This window comes from Vombatus ursinus, unplaced genomic scaffold (assembly GCF_900497805.2).
Source record: "Vombatus ursinus unplaced genomic scaffold, bare-nosed wombat genome assembly UNPS02014768.1, whole genome shotgun sequence".
NCBI classification, from domain to species: Eukaryota; Metazoa; Chordata; class Mammalia; order Diprotodontia; family Vombatidae; genus Vombatus; species Vombatus ursinus.
In genome coordinates, this window is record NW_020954546.1 from 33,622,764 (window position 1) to 33,643,349 (window position 20,586).

A 20,586-nucleotide genomic window follows, 5' to 3' on the forward strand; every position below is an offset into this window, starting at 1 on the left:
TGGCACTGCTGCTGGCTTTGCTGGCAGGACATCTTGGTGGGAGTTCAGTAAACCTGAAAGACACATAAAATTCTTTTCAGATGGATGAAATAGAGTCTTAAAAGCTTTCTTTATCTGGAATTGTTCCACAATGTGATCATGAATTTTACCTAAAAGACATCATTATCCAGAAAGAAAAGGCTTAACAAAATCGTTCCTGTATTAAAATGCATTTGAGTTAGAATTTGTGTTGAAGGAACATTCGTTTTACATTAACTTAGGAGATTATCACCAGTTTCTCTCTGTCTCTGTCTCTGTCTCTCTCTGTCTCTCTCTGTCTCTGTCTCTCTCTCTCTCTGTCTCTCTCTCTCCTCCCCCACTCTCTCTTTCCCCCTCTCTTTGTATTTATGCGTGCATGTATACTTATGTACCTGTTGGGAATTACCAAACTAGAAAAATTTTGTAGAGTCTTAAAGGTTTAATAATATTATTTCTGTCCTATGAAAGAGAGGGAATGACTTCCCTCTACATCCTGAAGACGCCTTTTGAATTCCAGTTCATCTAAGTTTCCAGAGACTTAGATCATTGCTCCCCCTCCCTACCACCTTCACACAGACACCAGGCCCTTTTCTGGTTTTTTCTAGAGACATCCCACTGGAGTCTATATCTGTCTAGAATAAACCCAAAGTACAAGCATCTACTTTTCGTCAACTGTTGTACTTCTCCCTCAGCTTAACTCTTTCCTTTTCCTCAGCCCTTCTATCCATCTTCCTACATGCCAAATACTGTTTCTCTTCCCACTCCTTTTTCCCCTTGCTTTTTTCCTCCTTTTCTCTCCTCCAGTACCTTACTGAATCCCTCCCCAGGGCACTCATGCAGATACTCACCCTGATCACAGACACGGACAGGAACTCTCTGCTGAAGAATCAGCACAGGTGAGAAGGCAGGGGCATGGATACCTTTTATAGTCCATCTCAGGCTGAGCTGTTGGCATGAGACCCAGCTCTCCACAAGGAAGAGTATCTTTCCCAACTCTTGGCATGTGTCAGACAATTCCTGACATTCTCTAAACTGACATACACTAATATGTCCTAGTACTTGGATTCATTGAGTTGTCCAGGGATGTTAGAAGACATCTTATTTAATTGACTCATTTTATAAATGAAGACATTGAGGCCTTGAAAGGCAAATACTTTGTATGAAGTCACAGAAGTGGTAAGTGAATTAGCCAGGACTTAAACCATGAATGAAGTCCAAGTTCTTTTCATCAGGTAGTGCCAAGACATATCTGAGGCAGCTGCTGGAACAAGAGGGGATCCAGATGGTGCCTTCAGTTGGGTGTATTCATTGTAAAGATTGGGAACCCTCAGCTCAAATAGCAGTTTAGGGAAGTGCCACGAAGTCTAGTCATTGAGTAAAGCTCTAGGGGCTTCAGTCACTGAGGCTCTGTCCACTTCTAGACATTTCCATGTGGCCCCATTCACTGTTGTCCTGTATGAGATTCAGTACAGGACAGTGGAAAGAGCTCTTCAGTTGGAATCATAGGACCTAATTTCAAATCCTTACTTTGCCTCTTATTACCTGTGTGAGGTAGGGCAAGTTATTTCAACTCCCAGGCTTTGGATTCCTTATCTCTAAAAGGAAGAGATTAGATTATATGACCTCTTAGATCTTTCATCTTTATAGGCATAATTCCATGGTTGTATCCTGGGATCATTTTATCTTGCCCTTAACCTTACCTAGACTTAGCTAAAAGCTCCTTTTGCTTTCATTCCTACGCACATCCATTCCTCAACAGAGACTTTCAAACATGCTCCCCCATATCCTCTCCCAAGTCTAAGACACACTCCTTCCTAAGTTCCCACAATCCCCTTTTCAGAGGACAACCCAGAGTTTGGAAGAAAATGGCTACCCATCCATTTGACCATCCATTCATTTCTCCATTCATCCGTTTATTCATCCATCCATTCATTCAGCAATTAGCTGAGAGCATAATTCTCTTTTCAGAGTTTCTGAGAAGACCAATGAATATGATATAGTTCCTGTCCTTAATAATAGTACTATTAATATTAATTCAAATTTATCTAACCCATTAAGGTTTGGTAAGCCCTGTACATTTACTACCTCATTTGATCATTAGTAGAATCCTGGGAGGTAGGTGCTATCGTTTTCCCCACTCTACAGCTGAGGAAACTAAGTTTGAAAGAGATTAAGAGACTTCTCCACAATCACAGAGCTAAGAAGCTTCTAGGCCAGGATTTCAACTCAGAATCTGCAATGTAATCAAGGGACACCAAATTAACAAATAATTGCAATTCAGTATAAGAAAAGGTAAATACTATAAGAGATATACTGATTCCATGCTATAGATTGTCAGGGCAGTGAGAGATTATTTCTATCTGGGATCATCAGGCATTGTTTGATGGGGGCAAGATGGAACTGATTTCTCATTTACTCTTAGAGTCATGTATTGTCTACTTTTGTCTCCCTCAGTATCATCTTTATGCCCTGTCTACATAAATGTCCCCTAAGGACTGTGATTATCTTTTTCCATCATAACATGTTGTCTCCCATTCCACAGACAAATATTTCTTAATGCTGTTTTTAGGTTATTACACTCCTGTGACCCTGCCAAGACCATGGAACACTTTGGGATAGATATAGCTTCCTCTTCTCCTCTCCCAGCATGACATCGTCCTCCAGGTCAATCATTTGTTCATTCTCTCTGTCTTTTTGTTTTTGTCTCTGTCTTTCTATCTCTCCCTGTTTTGTCTATCTTTCGGTGTCTGTCTCTGAGACATAGCCACATATAAGCTCACGTTCCCTGTCAGAGGTAAAGAACAATACCCACCTTCTTCCCTCTACACCCCCTGGGGAATACCCCTCCACCTAAAGGAAGGTGGAAAAGGAATCCCAGGACATGAGGTACTGTTTCACTGTTGGGACATACCACCATGTCCTCACTTGCAAGTCCTGTCCCAAACCCATCATTGTTGATTTTACTCATGTTGTGTACAGATGGTCACCAAACAGGATTTTTGAATCAAGCAACTGATCTGGCAGACCTGTGGACAGAGACCGAGCTGATAATATCCAGAGGATAGACATGTGACTATGATTGGTCAGGGTTAGAGGACATGCATTTTGCAGAAACCTAGTCCACCAAAATCTAATTTTCCATTTGTATGCACTGAAGATAATGAAAGAAGAATTTTTTTTTAATTACAAAAGGGTTCCTTCCTATATGAAGGAATTTACAGTCTGGCTCCTTAAAAAGTTTGCCCTTGCCTACCAAACCCATGATTCATGTTAAAGGTTTTTTTCTTTTTCTTTATCTATTTAATGTTGCGAAAAACCCTGGAGATAACATCAGGGGTTGTGAATGAGAATCCTGCTATTTATTCCCTCGGAGACCTGGCTTAGTTCACTCACATGCTCAGTCTCAATGGATTCATCTGTAAAATAAGAGATTGGATTTAATGACCTCTGAGGTCTCTTCTGGCTCTAAATTCATCATCCTTTGATCTTATTATTTGAAGTGAGTTATCCCTGAGGATATCTCTCCTTGAATTCCTGCTGACTTCAGTAATGATGATGACACTGATGGTGCTGATGATGGTAAGGGTGATGAGGATCAGCTGAGATGAAGGAGGTCCCTGGGCTTGGCCAACCTGAAAGCACCATTTGAATATCAGGTCACTCTAGATGCCTTTCTATGATGAAGACAGCAATGACGATGATGATAGCAGGAGAGGACCTAGTCCTGCTTGTCACCTAATCTCCAACCCACCAGTCAACTAAACACTCATTACCTTTCCTTCTCCAGATCATTTTACAGATGAGGAAACTGAGGCAAAAAGGATTAAGTGACTTGCCCAGGGTCACAAAGCTCCTAAGTGTATGAGGGCAGATTTGAACTCAGAAAGAAGAGTCTTCTTAACTCCAGGCCTGGCACTCTATCCACTGCCCCACTTAGCTGTCTCTACAAATGCTAGGATGATGATGTAAGATCAGTGTGAAGGAGCCACATAGCCAATCCAGCTCCTTCTCTCTGTACGTGGTTCTATGGTTGGGATAGTGCTGTTCCCTCAGCATTCCCCATTCAGAAGTGGAGAAACTGGCCAACCAGATCATCTCTCTGCAAACCTGTGGATACAAGGGAGACACAGTAATGAGAATCCTACAGTCTTACCCCAAGAACTGCCCTCCAACATAAATTCTGAATGACTTGTGCTTCACTGCAGTATTTCACAAGCCCTATCTTTTCCCTTGTCTGTTGGGGGCTGGGATCTTTGGATTTTCCTTTCCTGTGTCTGCCCAGGTCCGCTCTCCTTCTCCACCTACTACATCTTCCCATTCTCCTGGTCTTGGTTTCCCTGGTTCCTTCCTTTTTCTTATTTTGTTCATTTCTCCTAGAACTGGTCATCCCTCTGGTTATAGAATGTCCTTTTGGAGCTGGCTCCATTTCCTTTAGGAAACTTTATTTGGTACTTGTTTTTAATAGATTTAATTCAAAATTTTAAATTAAACAAAATCCTCTTTAAATTAAACAAAATACCTGTCTTCTTCACTGTCCTTTCATTGAAGAAAAAAGGGGAAGAAAAAGAATGTTTATTATTACTTATTTATTATAAAATCTTAATTTAAATAGTAATGAAAGAGTGAGTTAAGAATTAATATTTCATTCTAGTAGGGCAGTCTGAGTGTGGTCCCATGGAGAGAAAGGGCTATAAGGGAGAGAGTTGGATTATGTGACCTCTGAACTCTCACTAACCAAACAGCCCTTCCTTGCCAGGACTGATGCTGTGGGCATGGAGCAAAGGACTAGCTAGCTGCCTCAGTGGCCAGGATTTGAAGGGTACAACTAAGTTACCTTCATCTTGCCCTGAAATATTTCTCTCCCCTCTGCACTGGCTTCACAGAATCATGGGATCACAGAATTAGTTCCAAGGAGCCCCAGTGACCATCCCGGCCAATTCATATAGAGAAGGAATTCCAATTCTAGCATACCAGACTGGTGATCATCTAGTCTCTGCTTACAATTCCACCTTTTGGGGATGTGATACTTTTAGATGAAAACTTAATCTTTAGGTTCTGGATTTGTAATGGTTTTGGATTACAGGGTCTTGGGTTTAAATATGCATTCTGATACTTTGTCTATTGTGTTCGTGGATAAGTCATCTTATCTCTCCAAACTTTAATTTCCTCACCAAATGATAACATTTATTCTATACACCTTATAAAATTTTAGAACGGAAGTGACCTTGAAAAAGCTAAACCTTTATATAAATGTGAATGATTGTCATCTTTGTTCTCATTATTCAGTTAGGTGGCACAGTGGATATACCCTTGGACTTGGAATTCAAAAGGTCTGAGTTCAAATCCTGCTTTAGACATGTATCAGCTGTGTTACTCTGGACATAGGGTGACCTTTCTCAGCCTCAGTTTTTTTATTGGCAAAATGGGATTAATAAAAGCACCTATCTTCACAAGATTACTGTGAGGACCAAATGAGATAACACATTTAAAGCAATTTGCAAATCTTGAAGCCCTATTTAAATGCTAGTTACTGCTAGTTTTATTTTAATACACACTTAGTATGGTGCTTGGCATATAATAGATGCTCAATACATGCTTACTGGTTGATTATTAATAGTAAAACTCATTTTTTGTCCAACCATTTTTCAGTTGTGTCTGACTCTTTGTGACCCCTCTTGGGGTTTTCTTGGCAAAGATACTGGATTAGCTTGCCATTAACTTGTCCAGCTCATTTTACAGATGAAGAAAGCAAGGCAAACAGGGTTAAGTTACTTGCCCAGTGTCACACAGCTAGTAAGTGTCTGAGGCAAGATTTGAACTCAGAAAGATGAGTTTTCCTGACTCCAGGCCCAGCATTCTATCTCTTGTGCCACCTTGCTGCCCTAAAATTCATATATATGAAGAAAATTGAAATCAATAATCATTATAAATTATTAGCTTATTTTATAATAATCATGCTTATGAGATCATCATTTTATAATTGTAACAAGGAACTGGGATTAGCCACTGAAATTCCAGTCCTTATAAGCATACACAGAATGCTTTTCACAAAACAGGCATTTATTAAGCACTTGCTCTATGCCAAGCTCTGTACTTAGCCCTTTACAAATATGATCTCATTTCAACCTCACAACAGCTCTGAGAGGTAATTGCATTATTATCTCCATTTTACTGTTGAAGAGAAAAAGATGGAGGATAAGTGATTTTCTCAGAACAACATATCATCTGCTGAAGTAGATTTCAGGTATTGTTTTCCCTGGGCTTAACCACTTAAAGAAAAGGAGACTTGGGCCAGATAGGTGGCTCAGTGGATAGAGTACTGGCCCTGGAGTCAGGAGGACCTGAGTTCAAATCCAACCTCAGACACTCCTAGGCAAGTCACTTAACCCCAATTGCCTCACCAACAAAAGGAAAAAAAAAAAGGAGCTTGTTGAATGAATACTACACTATGACTTGACAAAGCTTACAAAGGCCATATGATTCATCCTTCTTTCCTGCCTACTTATATTTAAATGTAAAAGGAAGGAATGAGATTATTCTCAGGGCGGGAAGAGAGGCTCCTTTATCTAGGACACCAACATGTGGCCCTTCACAGGTATTTGTTCTTACCTCTTTCTTTAGATTTGTTCCCCACCTCCAATCCAATATGAAGGAATATCATGATAAGATGCGACCTTATGAGTTTGAAGAGAACAGGAGAGCAAGCCACCAGAGTTCTAGGAGACAGAGTCAATGATGGATTTTGTAGACGGTCACACCTAGTGAAGAGCAAAGCTTAGCTCAACTTCCCATGGTATCCAAAGGAGTCATAAGGGAGGAATGGCAATTCAATCATCAACTGTGCTACACTAAGAAGTGAACTTGGTGAGAGTGAATACTTTGTAGTAACTGCTTTAAGGTTGAGTTCACTCTATTCAGGCTCCAGGTACTATAAAGATGAGGGGGTCCTCAGACATTGGGGGTGGGGAAATGTTTATCCTTCTGTTCTTGCTCAGAAGAAGACAGCAATGTGAAAATAGTTAAAACCAAAACCTTAAAGAAAAATGGTAATTGGACACAATCCCAACAAGAATTCCTGTAAGAGGCAAAGAAAGAGATAAGAGTGTAGAGGTAAAATTAGGAAAATAAATGAGAGTGAAGCAATAAAATTATTATTCAGTTGAGTATAGAAATCTATTAAACTCAGTAAGGAACTAGGGGGGAAAGGGGATAAGAGATATAAGGAGGGATGGCAAAAGGGGGTAGATTAAGGGAGACAGTGGTCAGAAGCAAAGCAGGCTTTTGAGGAGAGACAGGATAAAAAGAGAGAGAGAAGGATAAACAGAAGAAAACAGGATGGAGAGACATAGACAGTAATCATGATTGTGAATGTGAATGGGATGACCTCACCCATAAAATGGAAGTGGATAGCAGAATGGATTATAAATTCAAAAGACACTCTTGAAACAGAAAAAAAAAACACATGCAGAGTAAACATAAGGATGGAGCAGAATATATTATGCTTCAGCTGAAGTAGAAAAGGCAGGGGTAGCAATCTTGATCTCAGACAAAGCAAAAGCAAAAAAGACCTAATTAAAAGAGACAATCAGGGAAACTGCATTTTGCTAAAAGGTACCATAGACAATGAAGTGATATCAAAAATTTTAAAGCAAGTTTCTTTGATAAAGGCCTAATTTCCCAAATATATAGGGTACTAAATTAAATCTATAAAAATAAGAACTATTTCCCAATTAATAAATGGTCAGAGGGTATGAGCTGGTAGTTTTCAGAAGAGGAAATCAAAGCTATCAATAGTCACATGAAAAAAATGCTCTAAATCATTACTGACCAGAGAAATATGAATTAGAACAACTCTAAGGTACTGCCTCAAACGTATCTGAAATGGTAAATGTAGGAGGGGATGAGGGAAAATAGGTCACTAATAAGCTGTTGGTGGAGTTGTAAACTGGTCCAATCATTTTATAGAATAATTTGGTATTATGCCAAAAAAGCCATCAAACTGTGCATATCCTTTACCCAGGAATACCACTACTCAGTCTGTACCCCCAAGAGATAAAAAAATGAAAAAGATTTGTATGTACAAAAATATTTATAATAGCATAATTTTATGGCGGCAAAGAATTGTATATTGAGAGATGCTCATCAATTTGGGAATGGCTAAACAAATGGCATATAATTATGATAAAGTATTATGGTGCCATAAGAAATGACAAGGGGTAGCTTGGTTTCAGGAAAAAAAGAACATAGCAAGACTTAAATGAATTGATTTAAAGTGAAGTAGAAGTGAGAAGAACCAGGAGCTCATTGTGCACAGTTAGCACCAGTGTTCCAATGATGAGCAACTGTAAAAGACTTGGCTACTTTGATCAATATAATGATCCAAGGCAATTTCAAAGGACTGATAATGAAAAGAATGCTATCTACTTCCAGAGAGAGAACTAATGAACTGTGAGTGCAAACTGAAGTATAACTTTTCTTTCTTTTCTTTTTCCTTCCTTCCTTCCTTCCTTCTTTCCTTCCTTCCTTCCTTCCTTCCTTCCTTCCTTCCTTCCTTCCTTCCTTCCTTCCTTCCTTCCTTCCTCCTTGCTTCCTTCCTTCCTCTCTTTCTTTTTCTTTCTTTCTTCCTTTCTCTCTCTCTCTCTTCCTTTCTCTCTCTCTTTCTTTCTTTCTTTTTCTTCCTTCCTTCCTTGATTTCTGCATAATATTCTGCAAAAAATTTCTGCATATGTATAATTGATATTATTTTGCTTATATTATTGGTTGGTGTGGAAGGGCTGAGAAAGAAGGAGAGAATTTGAACTGAAAATTTAAAAAGAAAGGAACATTTTACATAAATAAATAAATAGTTGCACCCTCCCCCCGCCCCAGATGAATTAAGGGCAAAATGGACATGAGGTCAAAATCTAGATAGCACAGTGGATAGAACACTGGACCTGGAGCCATGAAGACTTGAATTCAAATCTGATCCTAGATATTATTATTAGTTGTGTGACCCTGGTCAAGTCACTTATGCTCTGTTTGCCTCAGTTTCTTCAATTCTAAAATAGGAGGAGTGATCACAACTGTCTTCAAGGGTTCATGTAAAGATAAAATGAAATATTATTTGTAAAATGCTTTACAAACCTTAAAGCACTATATATAAATGTTAAATTTATTTTTTAAAAAAGAATTGACTTATTTTTAACTTCGTAACATTTTGTTTGACTTCCTATTCAAATGAATCTGTCCCCTGTCCCTTCCCTTCTGAGCTATCCTTTATAGAAAGAAATAAAAAAGAAAAAGAAGAAGCTTTGCAAAATGAACCAACAGGCCAACCAAGTGTGTGCCCTATTCCACATCCAAAGCCCTCCATATCTGCAAGGAGGAGAAGAAGGTGTATTTTCTCATTTCTTTGTTGCCATTCTTAGTCATTAAATGAAGTAGCTTATAGTATTGTTATTGCAGCTGAAATATAACTCTCAGCTAGGACCCCTGGGATAAGGAGATTTGAGGAAAAGGGAGAAGGTCAATAGAGATCCAGAAAGCATGTGACAATAACCATAAAGGTAGTAGGGGAGTAGACCCAGAAAACAAGACCTGGGGGTTGAAGGTGGACTCTGAAATTGGGAGCACCCAATGAAGAGGAAGCAGGGCCAGGGCAGACCTTGGGAACACTACAATTTTGTCCAAGATGTGGGTACTGTAACCAATGAAGAAGGGATAGCCTAATACCATAGAGAGGGAGCTTCTAAAGACTAAGAATAGGGGACAGTATTGGACATGCCTGCACGCTGGGTCAAACATATAGGACCAGAACAGAGAGAGAAAGAGTGAGAAAGGACAGATCATGTATCCTTTAGCTGTCCTAACCTTAAATGATCCAGCAGAAAGGATCCTCCCGAATCTTACTACCAGGCTCTGTCCCTTGAGACCCTCTGCTTCAAACCAGGGGCTTGCTTCCACACCTGACTAGCCTCTCCTCTTCACCTGGGCTTGAGTCATTGCCTGACCCAATGATTCAGAGCCTGAGGCACCTGTACTCTCAATCCTGAGGTTTCAAGCCTGGGCACTTTTACCCTTTGGGGAAGTGTAGTTGTCACAACTAAATGATTTCCACACAGACATCTGATGTGTCCCCTTGCTTCTGAAATGAAGGGAATCTTACCCAGCCTCCCAGCCCTGCCACCAACAATCACTACCTGGACAGTTCCTCAAGGCATTGCTCAGGGAAGTCTATGGGTCCGTTAAGAAAAAGAGAGCCTTGAGGGAAGTTCTAATTGGAAAGAATAGAGAATAGGAAGGAGGCAGCTGTTACCAGAAAAAATCACTTTATTGTTGGTTATGATAAACGAGGAAGAGAAGGACAATTTGAATTCTGGGGGGCTGAGGTAAAATGATGTGATAGTCCTTGATCTCTCCATCCCCTAACAACATCTGAACAGTTTAAATGAAGGCAGAGAGTGAGGAGGCTAAGGAGGGAGGAAAAAAAGGATGTAGAGTCAATCAATTGCCTCTTCTGTTCTTCTTAGGTCAGGGCACCAGATCAACAGCAGCCCCCAGAGCTCCCACAGCAGCCCCCAGACTGCTGGCCATGCCCACTGCCACTGTCACAGCAGTCAGACCTCTGGTGCCGGGGTCTGTGGGATCTCCTGTGATGGGAAAAGAGGCAGCAGCCGCCCCCGGAGCCAGAGCTGCAGCACCCCCCACAGCTGGACCCACAGCATCCCCCAGAGCTGCAGCATCCTCCAGAGCTAGAGCCACAGCAGGAAGAGACTGGAGGAGGGCAGGGAGCCTGGGGAGGGCACTTGGGGGGGCACTTGGGAGGACATTTGGGAGTCTGGCACTTGGGAGGACACTTAGGAGGACACTTAGGGGCTTGGCACTGCTGCTGGCTTTGCTGGCAGGACATCTTGATGGGAGTTCAGTAAACCTGAAAGAAAATATAGGATTTTTTTCAGATGGATGAAATGAAGTCTTAAAAGCTTTCTTCACCTGGAATTGATCACCAGTGTGGGTGAATTTTGCATAGAAGACATCAGTATCCAGAAAGAAAAAGCTTAACAAAATCATCCCTGTGTTCCAGCGCATATAGGTTAGAATTTGAGTTGAGGGAACATTCATTTTTCATCAATTGAGGAGATTAGCATCCTTTTTTCTGTTTTTCTCAGTTTGTCTCTCTGTCTCTTTTCTTTTTCCTTCTGTCTCTTTCTCCCTCTCTTTAGCTTTATGTATGCATGTATGTACACTTATTTACCTGTTGGCAATTACAGAACTAGTAAAATTAAGTCGAGCCTTACAACTTAAGTGGTATGTATCCTGGAGAAGAGAGAGGATAACTTCCCTCGACATCCTGAGGACACTATTTGAATTCTAGTTCATGAAAGGTTCCAGAAACTCAGACCATTGCTCCTCCTCCCCAGCACCCTCATATAGACACCAGACTCCTTCCTGATTGTTTTCTGGGCACATCCCAATGGAGTCTCTATCAGTCTAGACCAAATCCAAAGTACAGGCTTCTTTTTATCTCCAGCCATTGTACTTCTCACTGATTTTAACTCTTTCCTCTTCCTCAGACCCTCTATATATACATCTTTCTTCATCTCCTCTGCTGTTTTCCTCCTCATTTCCTCCTCATTCCTCCTTCCCTGTCTTCCAACACCCTGCTCCCAGCAATCCCCTAGGCTTTCATGCAGACACTAAGAAATGAACTCACCCTGATCACAGACACAGACAGAAACTCTCTGCTGAAGAACCAGTGTGGATGAGGAGCCAGGGACAGGGACACCTTTTATAGGGCATCCCAGGCTGAAGTGTTGGCATGAGACCCAGATCTCTAGGAAGAACAGTGTCTTTCACAACTCAGGGCATGTGTCAGACAATTCCTGACATTCTCTAGCCTGCCATACATTGATATGCGCCAGCACATGGATCATTGAGTTGTTGAGGGATGCTAGAAGACATCTCATATAATTGACTCATTTTATAGGTGAAGACACGGGCCCTGAGATTTGACAAATGCCTTGTACAAAGTCACAGAAGTAGGAAGTGTATTTGCTATTGTTTTTCAGTCTTTTCTATCGTGTATGATTCTTTGTGACTCCATTTAGGGTTTTCCTGTGAAAGACACTGAAAAGATTTGCTATATCTTTCTCCAGCTCATTTTACAATTAAGGAAACTGAGGCAAACAGGGTTATTTGATTTGTCACACAGCTAGTAAGTGTCTGGGGTCAGATTTGAACTCAGGTCTACATGACTCTAGGGCTAGTACTCTCATCTGCTAAGCATCCTAGGTACCCAGTAAGTAGATTAGCAAAGGCTTAACCAATATTTCCCCAAATGAAGTCCATGTTCTTTTCATTATTGTCTGTCCAAACATATATGAAGCAACTTCTCTAGGAAGAGGAGATCCAGATCAGTTAGAAATATTCTTTGAAGAGATTGGGAACCCTCAGCTCAAATAGCCATTTAGGGAATTGCCATGAAGTCTAGTCATTGTGTAAAAGCTCTAGTGCCTTTGATCACTGAGGCTCTGTCCACTTCTAGAAATTTCCATGTGGCACTGTATCCTGTTGTCCTGAATGAGATGCAGGATAGGACAATAGAAAGAGCCTTTGGATGGAGTCACAGAACCTGAAATACAAATCTGATTCTGCCTGTTATTACCTGTGTGAGGTAGAGCAAGGCACTTCAACTCCTAGGCTTTGGATTCCTCATCTCTAAAGGGAAGAGATGGAATATCTGAACTCTGAGATCTTTCATTTTTACAGCTATAATTCAACAATTGTCCCTTGGACCATTTCATTTTGTCCTTAGCTTCGTTTTGACTTATTTCTATGGGGTATCCACATTTTGGTCTCCACTACTACACACAACACCCTTCTAGTGCGACCTTCATACCTGATCCCCCAGCTCTATCTCTCTCCCAGGTCTAAGACACACCCCTCCCTAAATCTCTGCTATCCATTTTAAAAAAATTTCTAAAATTAAAAAAATTTTTCATCCTTTTTTCAAAAAATAGGGTGACCTGGAGGCTGAAAGAAAGTGGCCGTCCATCCATCCATTCATTCATCAATTAGTTGAGAACAAAATTTTCTGCTAAGAGCTTCTGAGGAGGGAGAAAAATGAATGAGATACAGTTTCTGTCCTTCATGATATTACTGCAAAAAAGTTAGGTAAGTACTTTATGTATAGTATCTTATTTGGTCTTCAGTACAATCCTGGAAGTTACTGGCTATGATTTTCCCAAGTGTACGGCTGAGGAAATGGAGTTTGAGAGAGGTTAAGTGACTTGTCCAGTGTCACACAACTAAAAAGCATCTGGGGCAGGATTTCAGTTCAGATTCTGTAATCTAATCAAGGGATACCCAATTCACAAATAACTGTAATTCAGTGTAAGATAATGTAAATATCATAACATTACATGCTATAGAATGTTAAGGCAGTGAGAGATTATTTCTACCTTGGGTCATTGGGAGTATATGCATGGATGAAGTCCTGTTTGATGGAGGCAAGATGGAAATTATTTGTACTTTACTCTTAGGGTCCTGTATTGTCTGTTTTCGTCCCTGTCAGTATCATCTCTATGCCCTATCTACATGGATGTCTCCTAAGGACTGTGATCATGTCATCCCTTCCATAGACAAATGTTTCTTACTGCGTTTTAAGTTATTACACACCTGTGACCCTGCCAAGACTTTGGAACACCTTGGGATCAACATAGCTTCCTCCTCTCCCATCGTGAAGTCATCCTCCAGGTCAATTACTTGATCATTCTCTCTATTTCTGTCTTTGTCTCTCTACCTCTGTCTCTGTCTGTCTGTCCGTCTTAGGCACAGCCATATAAAAGCTCATATTCCAAGTCAAAAGTAAGTAAGAATGATATCCATCGTCTTTCCTCTACACCCCCTGGAGAATATCTCTCCACTTAAAGGAAGGTGGAAAAGGAATCCCAGGACATGAAGCACTGTTTCACAGTTGGAATACACTACCATGTCCCACTTGCAAGTCCTGTCCCAAACTCTTTATTGTTGATTTTACTCATGCTGTGTATAAACAGTCCTCAAACAGGATGTTTGAGTCAAACAATTGATCTGGCAGGCCCATGGACAGAGGCTGAGCTGATAATATCCAGAGGATAGACATGTGACTGTGATTGGTCTGGGTAGGGTTAGAGGGCATAGATTTTGAGGAAACCTGGTCCACAAACATCTAAATTTGCCTCTTATATGCACTGAAGATAATGAAAGAACATTGTTTTTAATTGCCAAAGCACCCCTCCCACCCCATATAAAGGAATTTACAGCCTGATTCCTTAAAAAAGAACATCCTTTGCTCACAAAACCCAGGATTCAAGTTAACATATTTGGTTTTTGCTTTTATATTTAATGATACATGATACTGTAGCAAAAACCTTGGGGATGACAGTCAGGGGATGTTGGTGAGAGCCCTGGCTCTTCTATTTATTACCTGGGAGACCTTGTTTAAATCACTGCCGTGCTCAGAATCTCAATGTATTCACCTGTAAAATGAGAAGATTGGATTCAATGACCTCTGACTTCCCTTCTGGCTCTAAATTCATGATCCTTTGGTTTTATTATTTGAAGTGAGTTACACCTGAAGATGTATGGATATGGAGATACAGGGGTATGGAGATACATGGGTATAGAGATCCCTGCATTCTTGCTGACTTAAGTAATGAAGATGGGGTAGATGGTGGTAAAGGTGATGAGGATCACATGAGATGAAGGATGTAACTAGGCTTTGCCAACTTGAGAGCACTATTTAAATGATAGGTAACTCTAGGTCAGGATGATGATGAAGGAGACAGCAATGACAATGATGATAACAGGAAAGGATCCAGTGCTGCTTCCTAGTTCCCACCCCACTAGTCAACTACAATTTTAGACACTCAATACAAAGTCCATGACTTGGAACCTTAGGGAAGTTTTAAGACTCCCTGTACTTCTCCTCCCCCACAATAGACTAAAGGGGGGGTAGGACTCAGTCATTATATTAGCAGTTATTTAATGCGTTCTGTCAGTTTGGAGGCCAGAGGATGGTTCAGGCGGTTTCTGTGGGTCCCTGTGATGTCAGGAGTGAGGAAGGAATTCCTCAGGTTCCTATTTGGGGATAGGAGAGATAAGCAGCTTCATAGAGGCTGAGGCCCAGAACGAAAGGGTCTGGGGAGGCGGCATTGGACTCTGCCAATAGAAACACCTGTCAATAATAGGAGAGATTGAGAAAACCAGGTGGGAGGAAGTAGAAAGCTTCTGATTGTGTAGCCAGGATAGCTCAGAAGAGTTGTTTACTTTGCTTAACTCTTCTCTCCCTCTGCTGGAAGGAGTGGGGTTGACCACATCCTATGTAGTTTAGGAGGCATTGTGGGTAGAGTGCTGAACTTGGAGTCAGGAAGACCTGAGGCTGAATCCTGTCTCACTCACTGTGTCCCTTTGGGTAAGGCACTGACTTTTCTCAGCCTCAGGGTCCTCATATGTGAAACAGGAATAATGATAGTTACCTCGCAGGGTTGTTGTGAGGGTTACATGAGATCATGGAGGTAGAGTGCTTTCAACCTTCACTCACTATAGAAATGCTAGGATGATGATGGTGTGAGATCAGTGTGAAGGAGCCATGCAGTCTGTCCACCTCCTTCTTTCTGGGCGGGGCTCTGTGCTTGGGAGAGGGCCTTTCTCTCAGCATTCCCCAGTCAGAGGAGGGGGAGCTGGCCAGCCAGACCATCTTTCCCCAACCTGTGGGTTCAGTCCAATTGGAGGGAGGACCCTATGGTTGTACCCCCAGAATTGCCCTCCAGCACACATTCTGAATGACTTGTGCTGTCCTGAAGTATCTGACAATCCCTACTTCTTTCCTTGTTTGTTGGGGAACTCTTTGCTGAGGGGTTGGGATCTTTGGATTTCTCTTTCTCGTGTCTTCCTGGTCTCTCCTTCTCCATCTCCCAAATCTCCCCGTCCATCTGGGCTTGCCTTCCCCGGTGAGTGTCACTTGCTTGTTACTGTCTTGTTCTTTTTCTCTAAACCTGGTCATCCCTCTGGTCGTGGGGATGTCCTTTTATTGGTGGCTCCATTTCCTTCAGCAAGCTTTGGTTTTTACTTGTTTTTAATAGAATTCATTTGAATTTCAAATTAACACAAAATTCACAAACTATTTATCGTTTCTTTCACTTTCCACTCATAGAAGAAAAAAGGAAAGAAAAAAATGTTTATTATTACTCATTTATGATAAAATCTCTATTTAAATGATAGTAAAAGAGTGAGGAGTTAAAGAATTAATGTGCCATTCTAGTAGAGAAGCCTCAGTTGTATCCCATGGAAAGAAGGGGCCATAAGGGAGATGGATGGATTAGGTGACCTGTGAGCAACCTTCCAGCACTCTCAATACCCAAGCAGCCCTTTGTGGTCAGGTCTATTGCTGTAGACACAAGGCAAAGGTCTAGGAGCCCAGCCTGAATTTGAAGAGTACAACTAAGATACTTTCATTTCCTACTGAAATATTTCTCTCCACTCTGCATTGGCTTCACAGCATCATTGGGGGATCACAGAATGTTAGTGTTCCAAAGGGCCACAGTAACCAACCTGACCAAATCATACGCAAAAGGAATCCTCACTCTAGCACGCTTGACTAGCGATCATCCAATCTCTGCCTACAATTCCACCTTTTGGGATGTGATGCTTTTAGGTGAAAGCTTAATCTTTGGGTGCTGGATTTGTGCTGGGTTTGGATTCTGGGGAGCTGGGTTTAACTATAGATTCTGAAACTGACATTGGAGCATCAGAAATTGAACGTCTAAAATTGTAGTTGATGAGTGGGATGGGGACGAGGAGATATAGTCAGTGATACGTGTTGTAGACAGACATGCCTAGCGAGGAGCAAAGTTCTGCTCAGCTCAGCTTGCCAGGCAGAGTATCCAAGGAAGCCATAAGGGAAGGAGAGCAATTCATTCATCAACTGTGCTACACTAAGAAGTGAATTTGGGGAGGGTGAATACTTTGTAGCAACTGCTTGAAGGTTGAGACCACTCTTTTTAAGGCTCCAGGTGTTATAGGGATGAGTGGGTCCCCAGAGGTTGGGGTTGGGGGAAATTTTTATTCTTCTGATATTGCTACATTTTCTCAACAGATCCTTGTATAAAAACTAATTGACTTTAATTTATTAAATAATACCGTGGTAGTTATCACCAATATAAAGAAGATACTGTTACTAAAAATTAATATTAAGGAGAACACAATGTTCCAAAGGTTTCTATTGGAGGTACCCCTGGATCACAGTAGGGGAGGTAGGACCTCACTCATCAAGGAGAATGAGAGTTGAGATGAGGATCCCCATAGCCTCAGTCTGGGCTACATGATAATAAAGAATTAACTTATCTTATAACTATGGTACATTTTCTTTGACTTCACCTTCAGTGAACTAACCCTTAGAGCAAAGAATGAAAAAAAGAAAAGAATCTTTGCAAAATCAACCAACAGGCCAGCTGAGTGCAACAACATATGCCCTTTTCCACATCCAAAGTCCTCCATATTGGCAAGGAAGAGAGGGGGCATTTTCTCATTTCTTTGTTGCCAAGCTCAGTCAATGAATTATCTCGTGATATTGTTTCTGCAACTGAAATGCAACTTATATCTAGGACCCCTCGTATAAGGAGATTTGAGGAAAGGGAGACAGCCAATAGAGGTCCAGAAAACATGTGACAATACCCAGAAAGGGAGGGAAGTTGAGTCAGAAGACAGGACCTGGGAGTTATTCATGGGTACTGGAATTGGGAGAATTCTATTAAAAGGAAAAGGGGTCAAAGAATGGCAGACCTCAGAAACACTACAACTTTTCTGAGATTTGGGGACTGTAACTTGTGAAAGAGAGATAGCCCAGTGCCAGAGAGAGAACTTTTCTAAAAGCTGAGAATGGGGGACAGTATTGGATATGCCTGTGCTCTGGATCAAACAGACAGCCAGGACTAGTATAGAGAGGGAAAGGGTAAGTAGGAATAGATCATGTGTCCTTTAGTCACCCCAACCTCAAATGACCTAACAGAAAGAGCCAGATTTTCCTGAATTCTCTTACAAGGCTCTGCTTCAAGTAGAAGGCTGTTCCCCCACCTGATTAGCCTCTCTCTTTTTCACCTAGGCTTGAAATTTACCCTTTCTCCAGTACATCAGATCTGGAGACATCTGACCTTTGACACATTTTTTCCCTTCGTGGAAGGATGGTTGTCACAATTCACTGATTTCTACACAGACACTCTATGGGTTCCCTTGAGTTAGAATGAAGGGAACCTAACTCAGCCTCCCAGCCCTCCCACCAATAGTCACTGCCTGGGCAATCCATCAAGGCAGTAATCAGAGGGCTCTGTGGGTTCGTTACCAAGAAGGGAATCTTGAAGAAAGTTGTAAAGGGAAAGAACAGAGAATAGGAGGCAGGTATGAGCAGAAAAAATTAATCTTTATTGTTGCTTGGGATAGAAGAGGAAGAGAAAGATGGTTTGAATTCTGGGAAGTTGAGAGAAAATGAAATGATAGGCTTTGATTGTTGTCTCAGTGTCCTCAGAACACCTGCACAGGTCAAATCAAGGCAGAGAGGGAAGAGGCTAAGAAGTGAGGAGAAAAGGGAGCAGAGGCAATCAATTGCCTCTTCTGCTCTTCCTAGGTCAGGGCACCAGGTCAGCAGCAGCCCCCAGAGCTCCCACAGCAGCCCCCAGACTGCTGGCCATGCCCACTGCCACTGTCACAGCAGTCAGACCTCTGGTGCCGGGGTCTGTGGGATCTCCTGTGATGGGAAAAGAGGCAGCAGCCGCCCCCGGAGCCAGAGCTGCAGCACCCCCCAGAGCTGGACCCACAGCATCCCCCAGAGCTGCAGCATCCTCCAGAGCTAGAGCCACAGCAGGAAGAGACTGGAGGAGGGCAGGGAGCCTGGGGAGGGCACTTAGGAGGGCACTTAGGGGTCTGGCACTTGGGAGGACACTTAGGGGGGCACTTAGGGGCCTGGCACTGCTGCTGGCTTTGCTGGCAGGACATCTTGGTGGTGCTCAGTAAACCTGAAAGACAATGTAGGATTTTTTCAGATGGGTGAAAATGAGCCTTAAAAACTTCTTTCAACTGGAATTAATCCACAATATGATGATGAACTTTGCCCTAGAAGACATCAATATCCAGAAGGAAAAAGTTTAACAAAATCATTCCTGGATTAAAATGCATGTAGGGTAGAATTTGTGTTGAAGGAACATGCATTTTACATCAATTGAGGAGACTATCATCCTTTTCTCTGTTTCTCTGAGTTTGTCTCTCTGTCTCTTTTCTTTTTCTCTCTCTTTCACCCTCTCTCTGCCTCTATATATGCATGTATTATATCTATATAGCTGTTGTGAATTGCAGAACTAGGAAAATTATAGAGTCTTACAGGTTAAATAGTGGTATGTGTGTCCTAGAGAAGAGAGAGGATGACTTCACTTGACATCCTGAGCGCACCTTTTGAATTCCAGTTCATGAAAATTTATAGAAACTCAAATCATTGTTCCTCCTCCCCAGCACCCTTATACAGACTCTAGACCCTTTCTGATTGTTTTCTGGGCCCATCCCAATGGAGTCTCTATCAATCTAGACTCCAGACCAAATCCAAAGTACAAGTTTCTACTCTTCACCAGCCATTGTACTTCTCACTCATTTTAATTCTTTCCTCCTCCCCAGGCCCTCTATCCATATATCTTCCTTTATTTCCCTCTGCTTTTCTCCTTCCCATTCCTCCTTCCCACTGCTTTGTACTCTTCTTCCCTCTCCTCTAACATCCCCTTCCGAGCCCTTCCCCAGGCTCTCATGAAGACACTCACCCTGATCACAGACACAGACAGAAACTCTCTGCTGAAAAACCAGTGTGGGTAAGGAGCCAGGGACAGGGACACCTTTTATAGGGCATCCCAGGCTGAGCTGTTGGCATGAGACTCAGCTCTCTAGGAAGAAGAGTGTCTTTCACAACTCAGGGCATGTGTCAGACAATTCCTGACATTCTCTAAACTGACATACATTGACACATGCTAGTATATGGATCTTGGATGTGTTGAGAGATGTTAGAAGACACCTCATTTAGTTGACTCATTTTATAGATGAAGACACTGAGGCCCTTATACTTTGAAAATGTCTTGTATAAAGTCACAGAAGTAGTAAGTATGTTTGTTGCTCAGTCTTTTCAATTGTGTGTGAAATTTGTGATCCCATTTGCTGTTTCTGAAAGGGATCGCCATTTCCTTCTGCAACTCATTTACAGATGAGGAAACTGAGACAAAGAGGGTTATTTGACTTGCCCAGGGTCACATAGCTAGTTAGTCTCTGAGGCTGGATTTGAACTCAGGTCTACCTGACTCTAGGGCTGGCCTTCTATTCGCTGACCCTTCTTGCTGCCCAATCAGTAGATGAGTAAAGATTTAAACCACAGTCCCCCCAAATGAAGTCCAGGTTCTTGTTATTATTCTACGACAAAGCATATCTGCAGCAACTTCTCTAGCAAGAGGAGGTAAAGATCATACTTTCAGTTAGGAATATTCTTTGACAAGATTGGGAACCCTCAGCTCAAATAGAAGTCAT

The 20,586-nt window shown here is 41.7% G+C and overlaps 1 protein-coding gene and 1 pseudogene across 1 annotated transcript; both read right to left on the reverse strand.

The window, feature by feature from the left end:
* Positions 1-10,308: 10,308 nt before the first annotated feature.
* Positions 10,309-11,796, reverse strand: LOC114043315 (annotated as a pseudogene).
* Positions 11,797-18,431: 6,635 nt separating this feature from the next.
* LOC114043317 (late cornified envelope protein 1E-like) lies at positions 18,432-19,871 on the reverse strand. The gene is made up of 2 exons (XM_027862394.1): positions 19,836-19,871; positions 18,432-19,046 (listed from the first exon to the last, which is right to left on the reverse strand). Exon 2 carries the CDS (start codon positions 19,024-19,026, stop codon positions 18,673-18,675), a length of 354 nt encoding a protein of 117 aa, XP_027718195.1. The 5' UTR covers positions 19,027-19,046; positions 19,836-19,871; the 3' UTR covers positions 18,432-18,672.
* Positions 19,872-20,586: the final 715 nt, after the last annotated feature.

Coding starts and splice junctions, on each gene's coding strand:
- LOC114043317 (XM_027862394.1), bottom strand. CDS start 19,026: ATGTCCTGCCAGCAAAGCCAGCAGCAGTGCCAGGCCCCTAAGTGCCCC.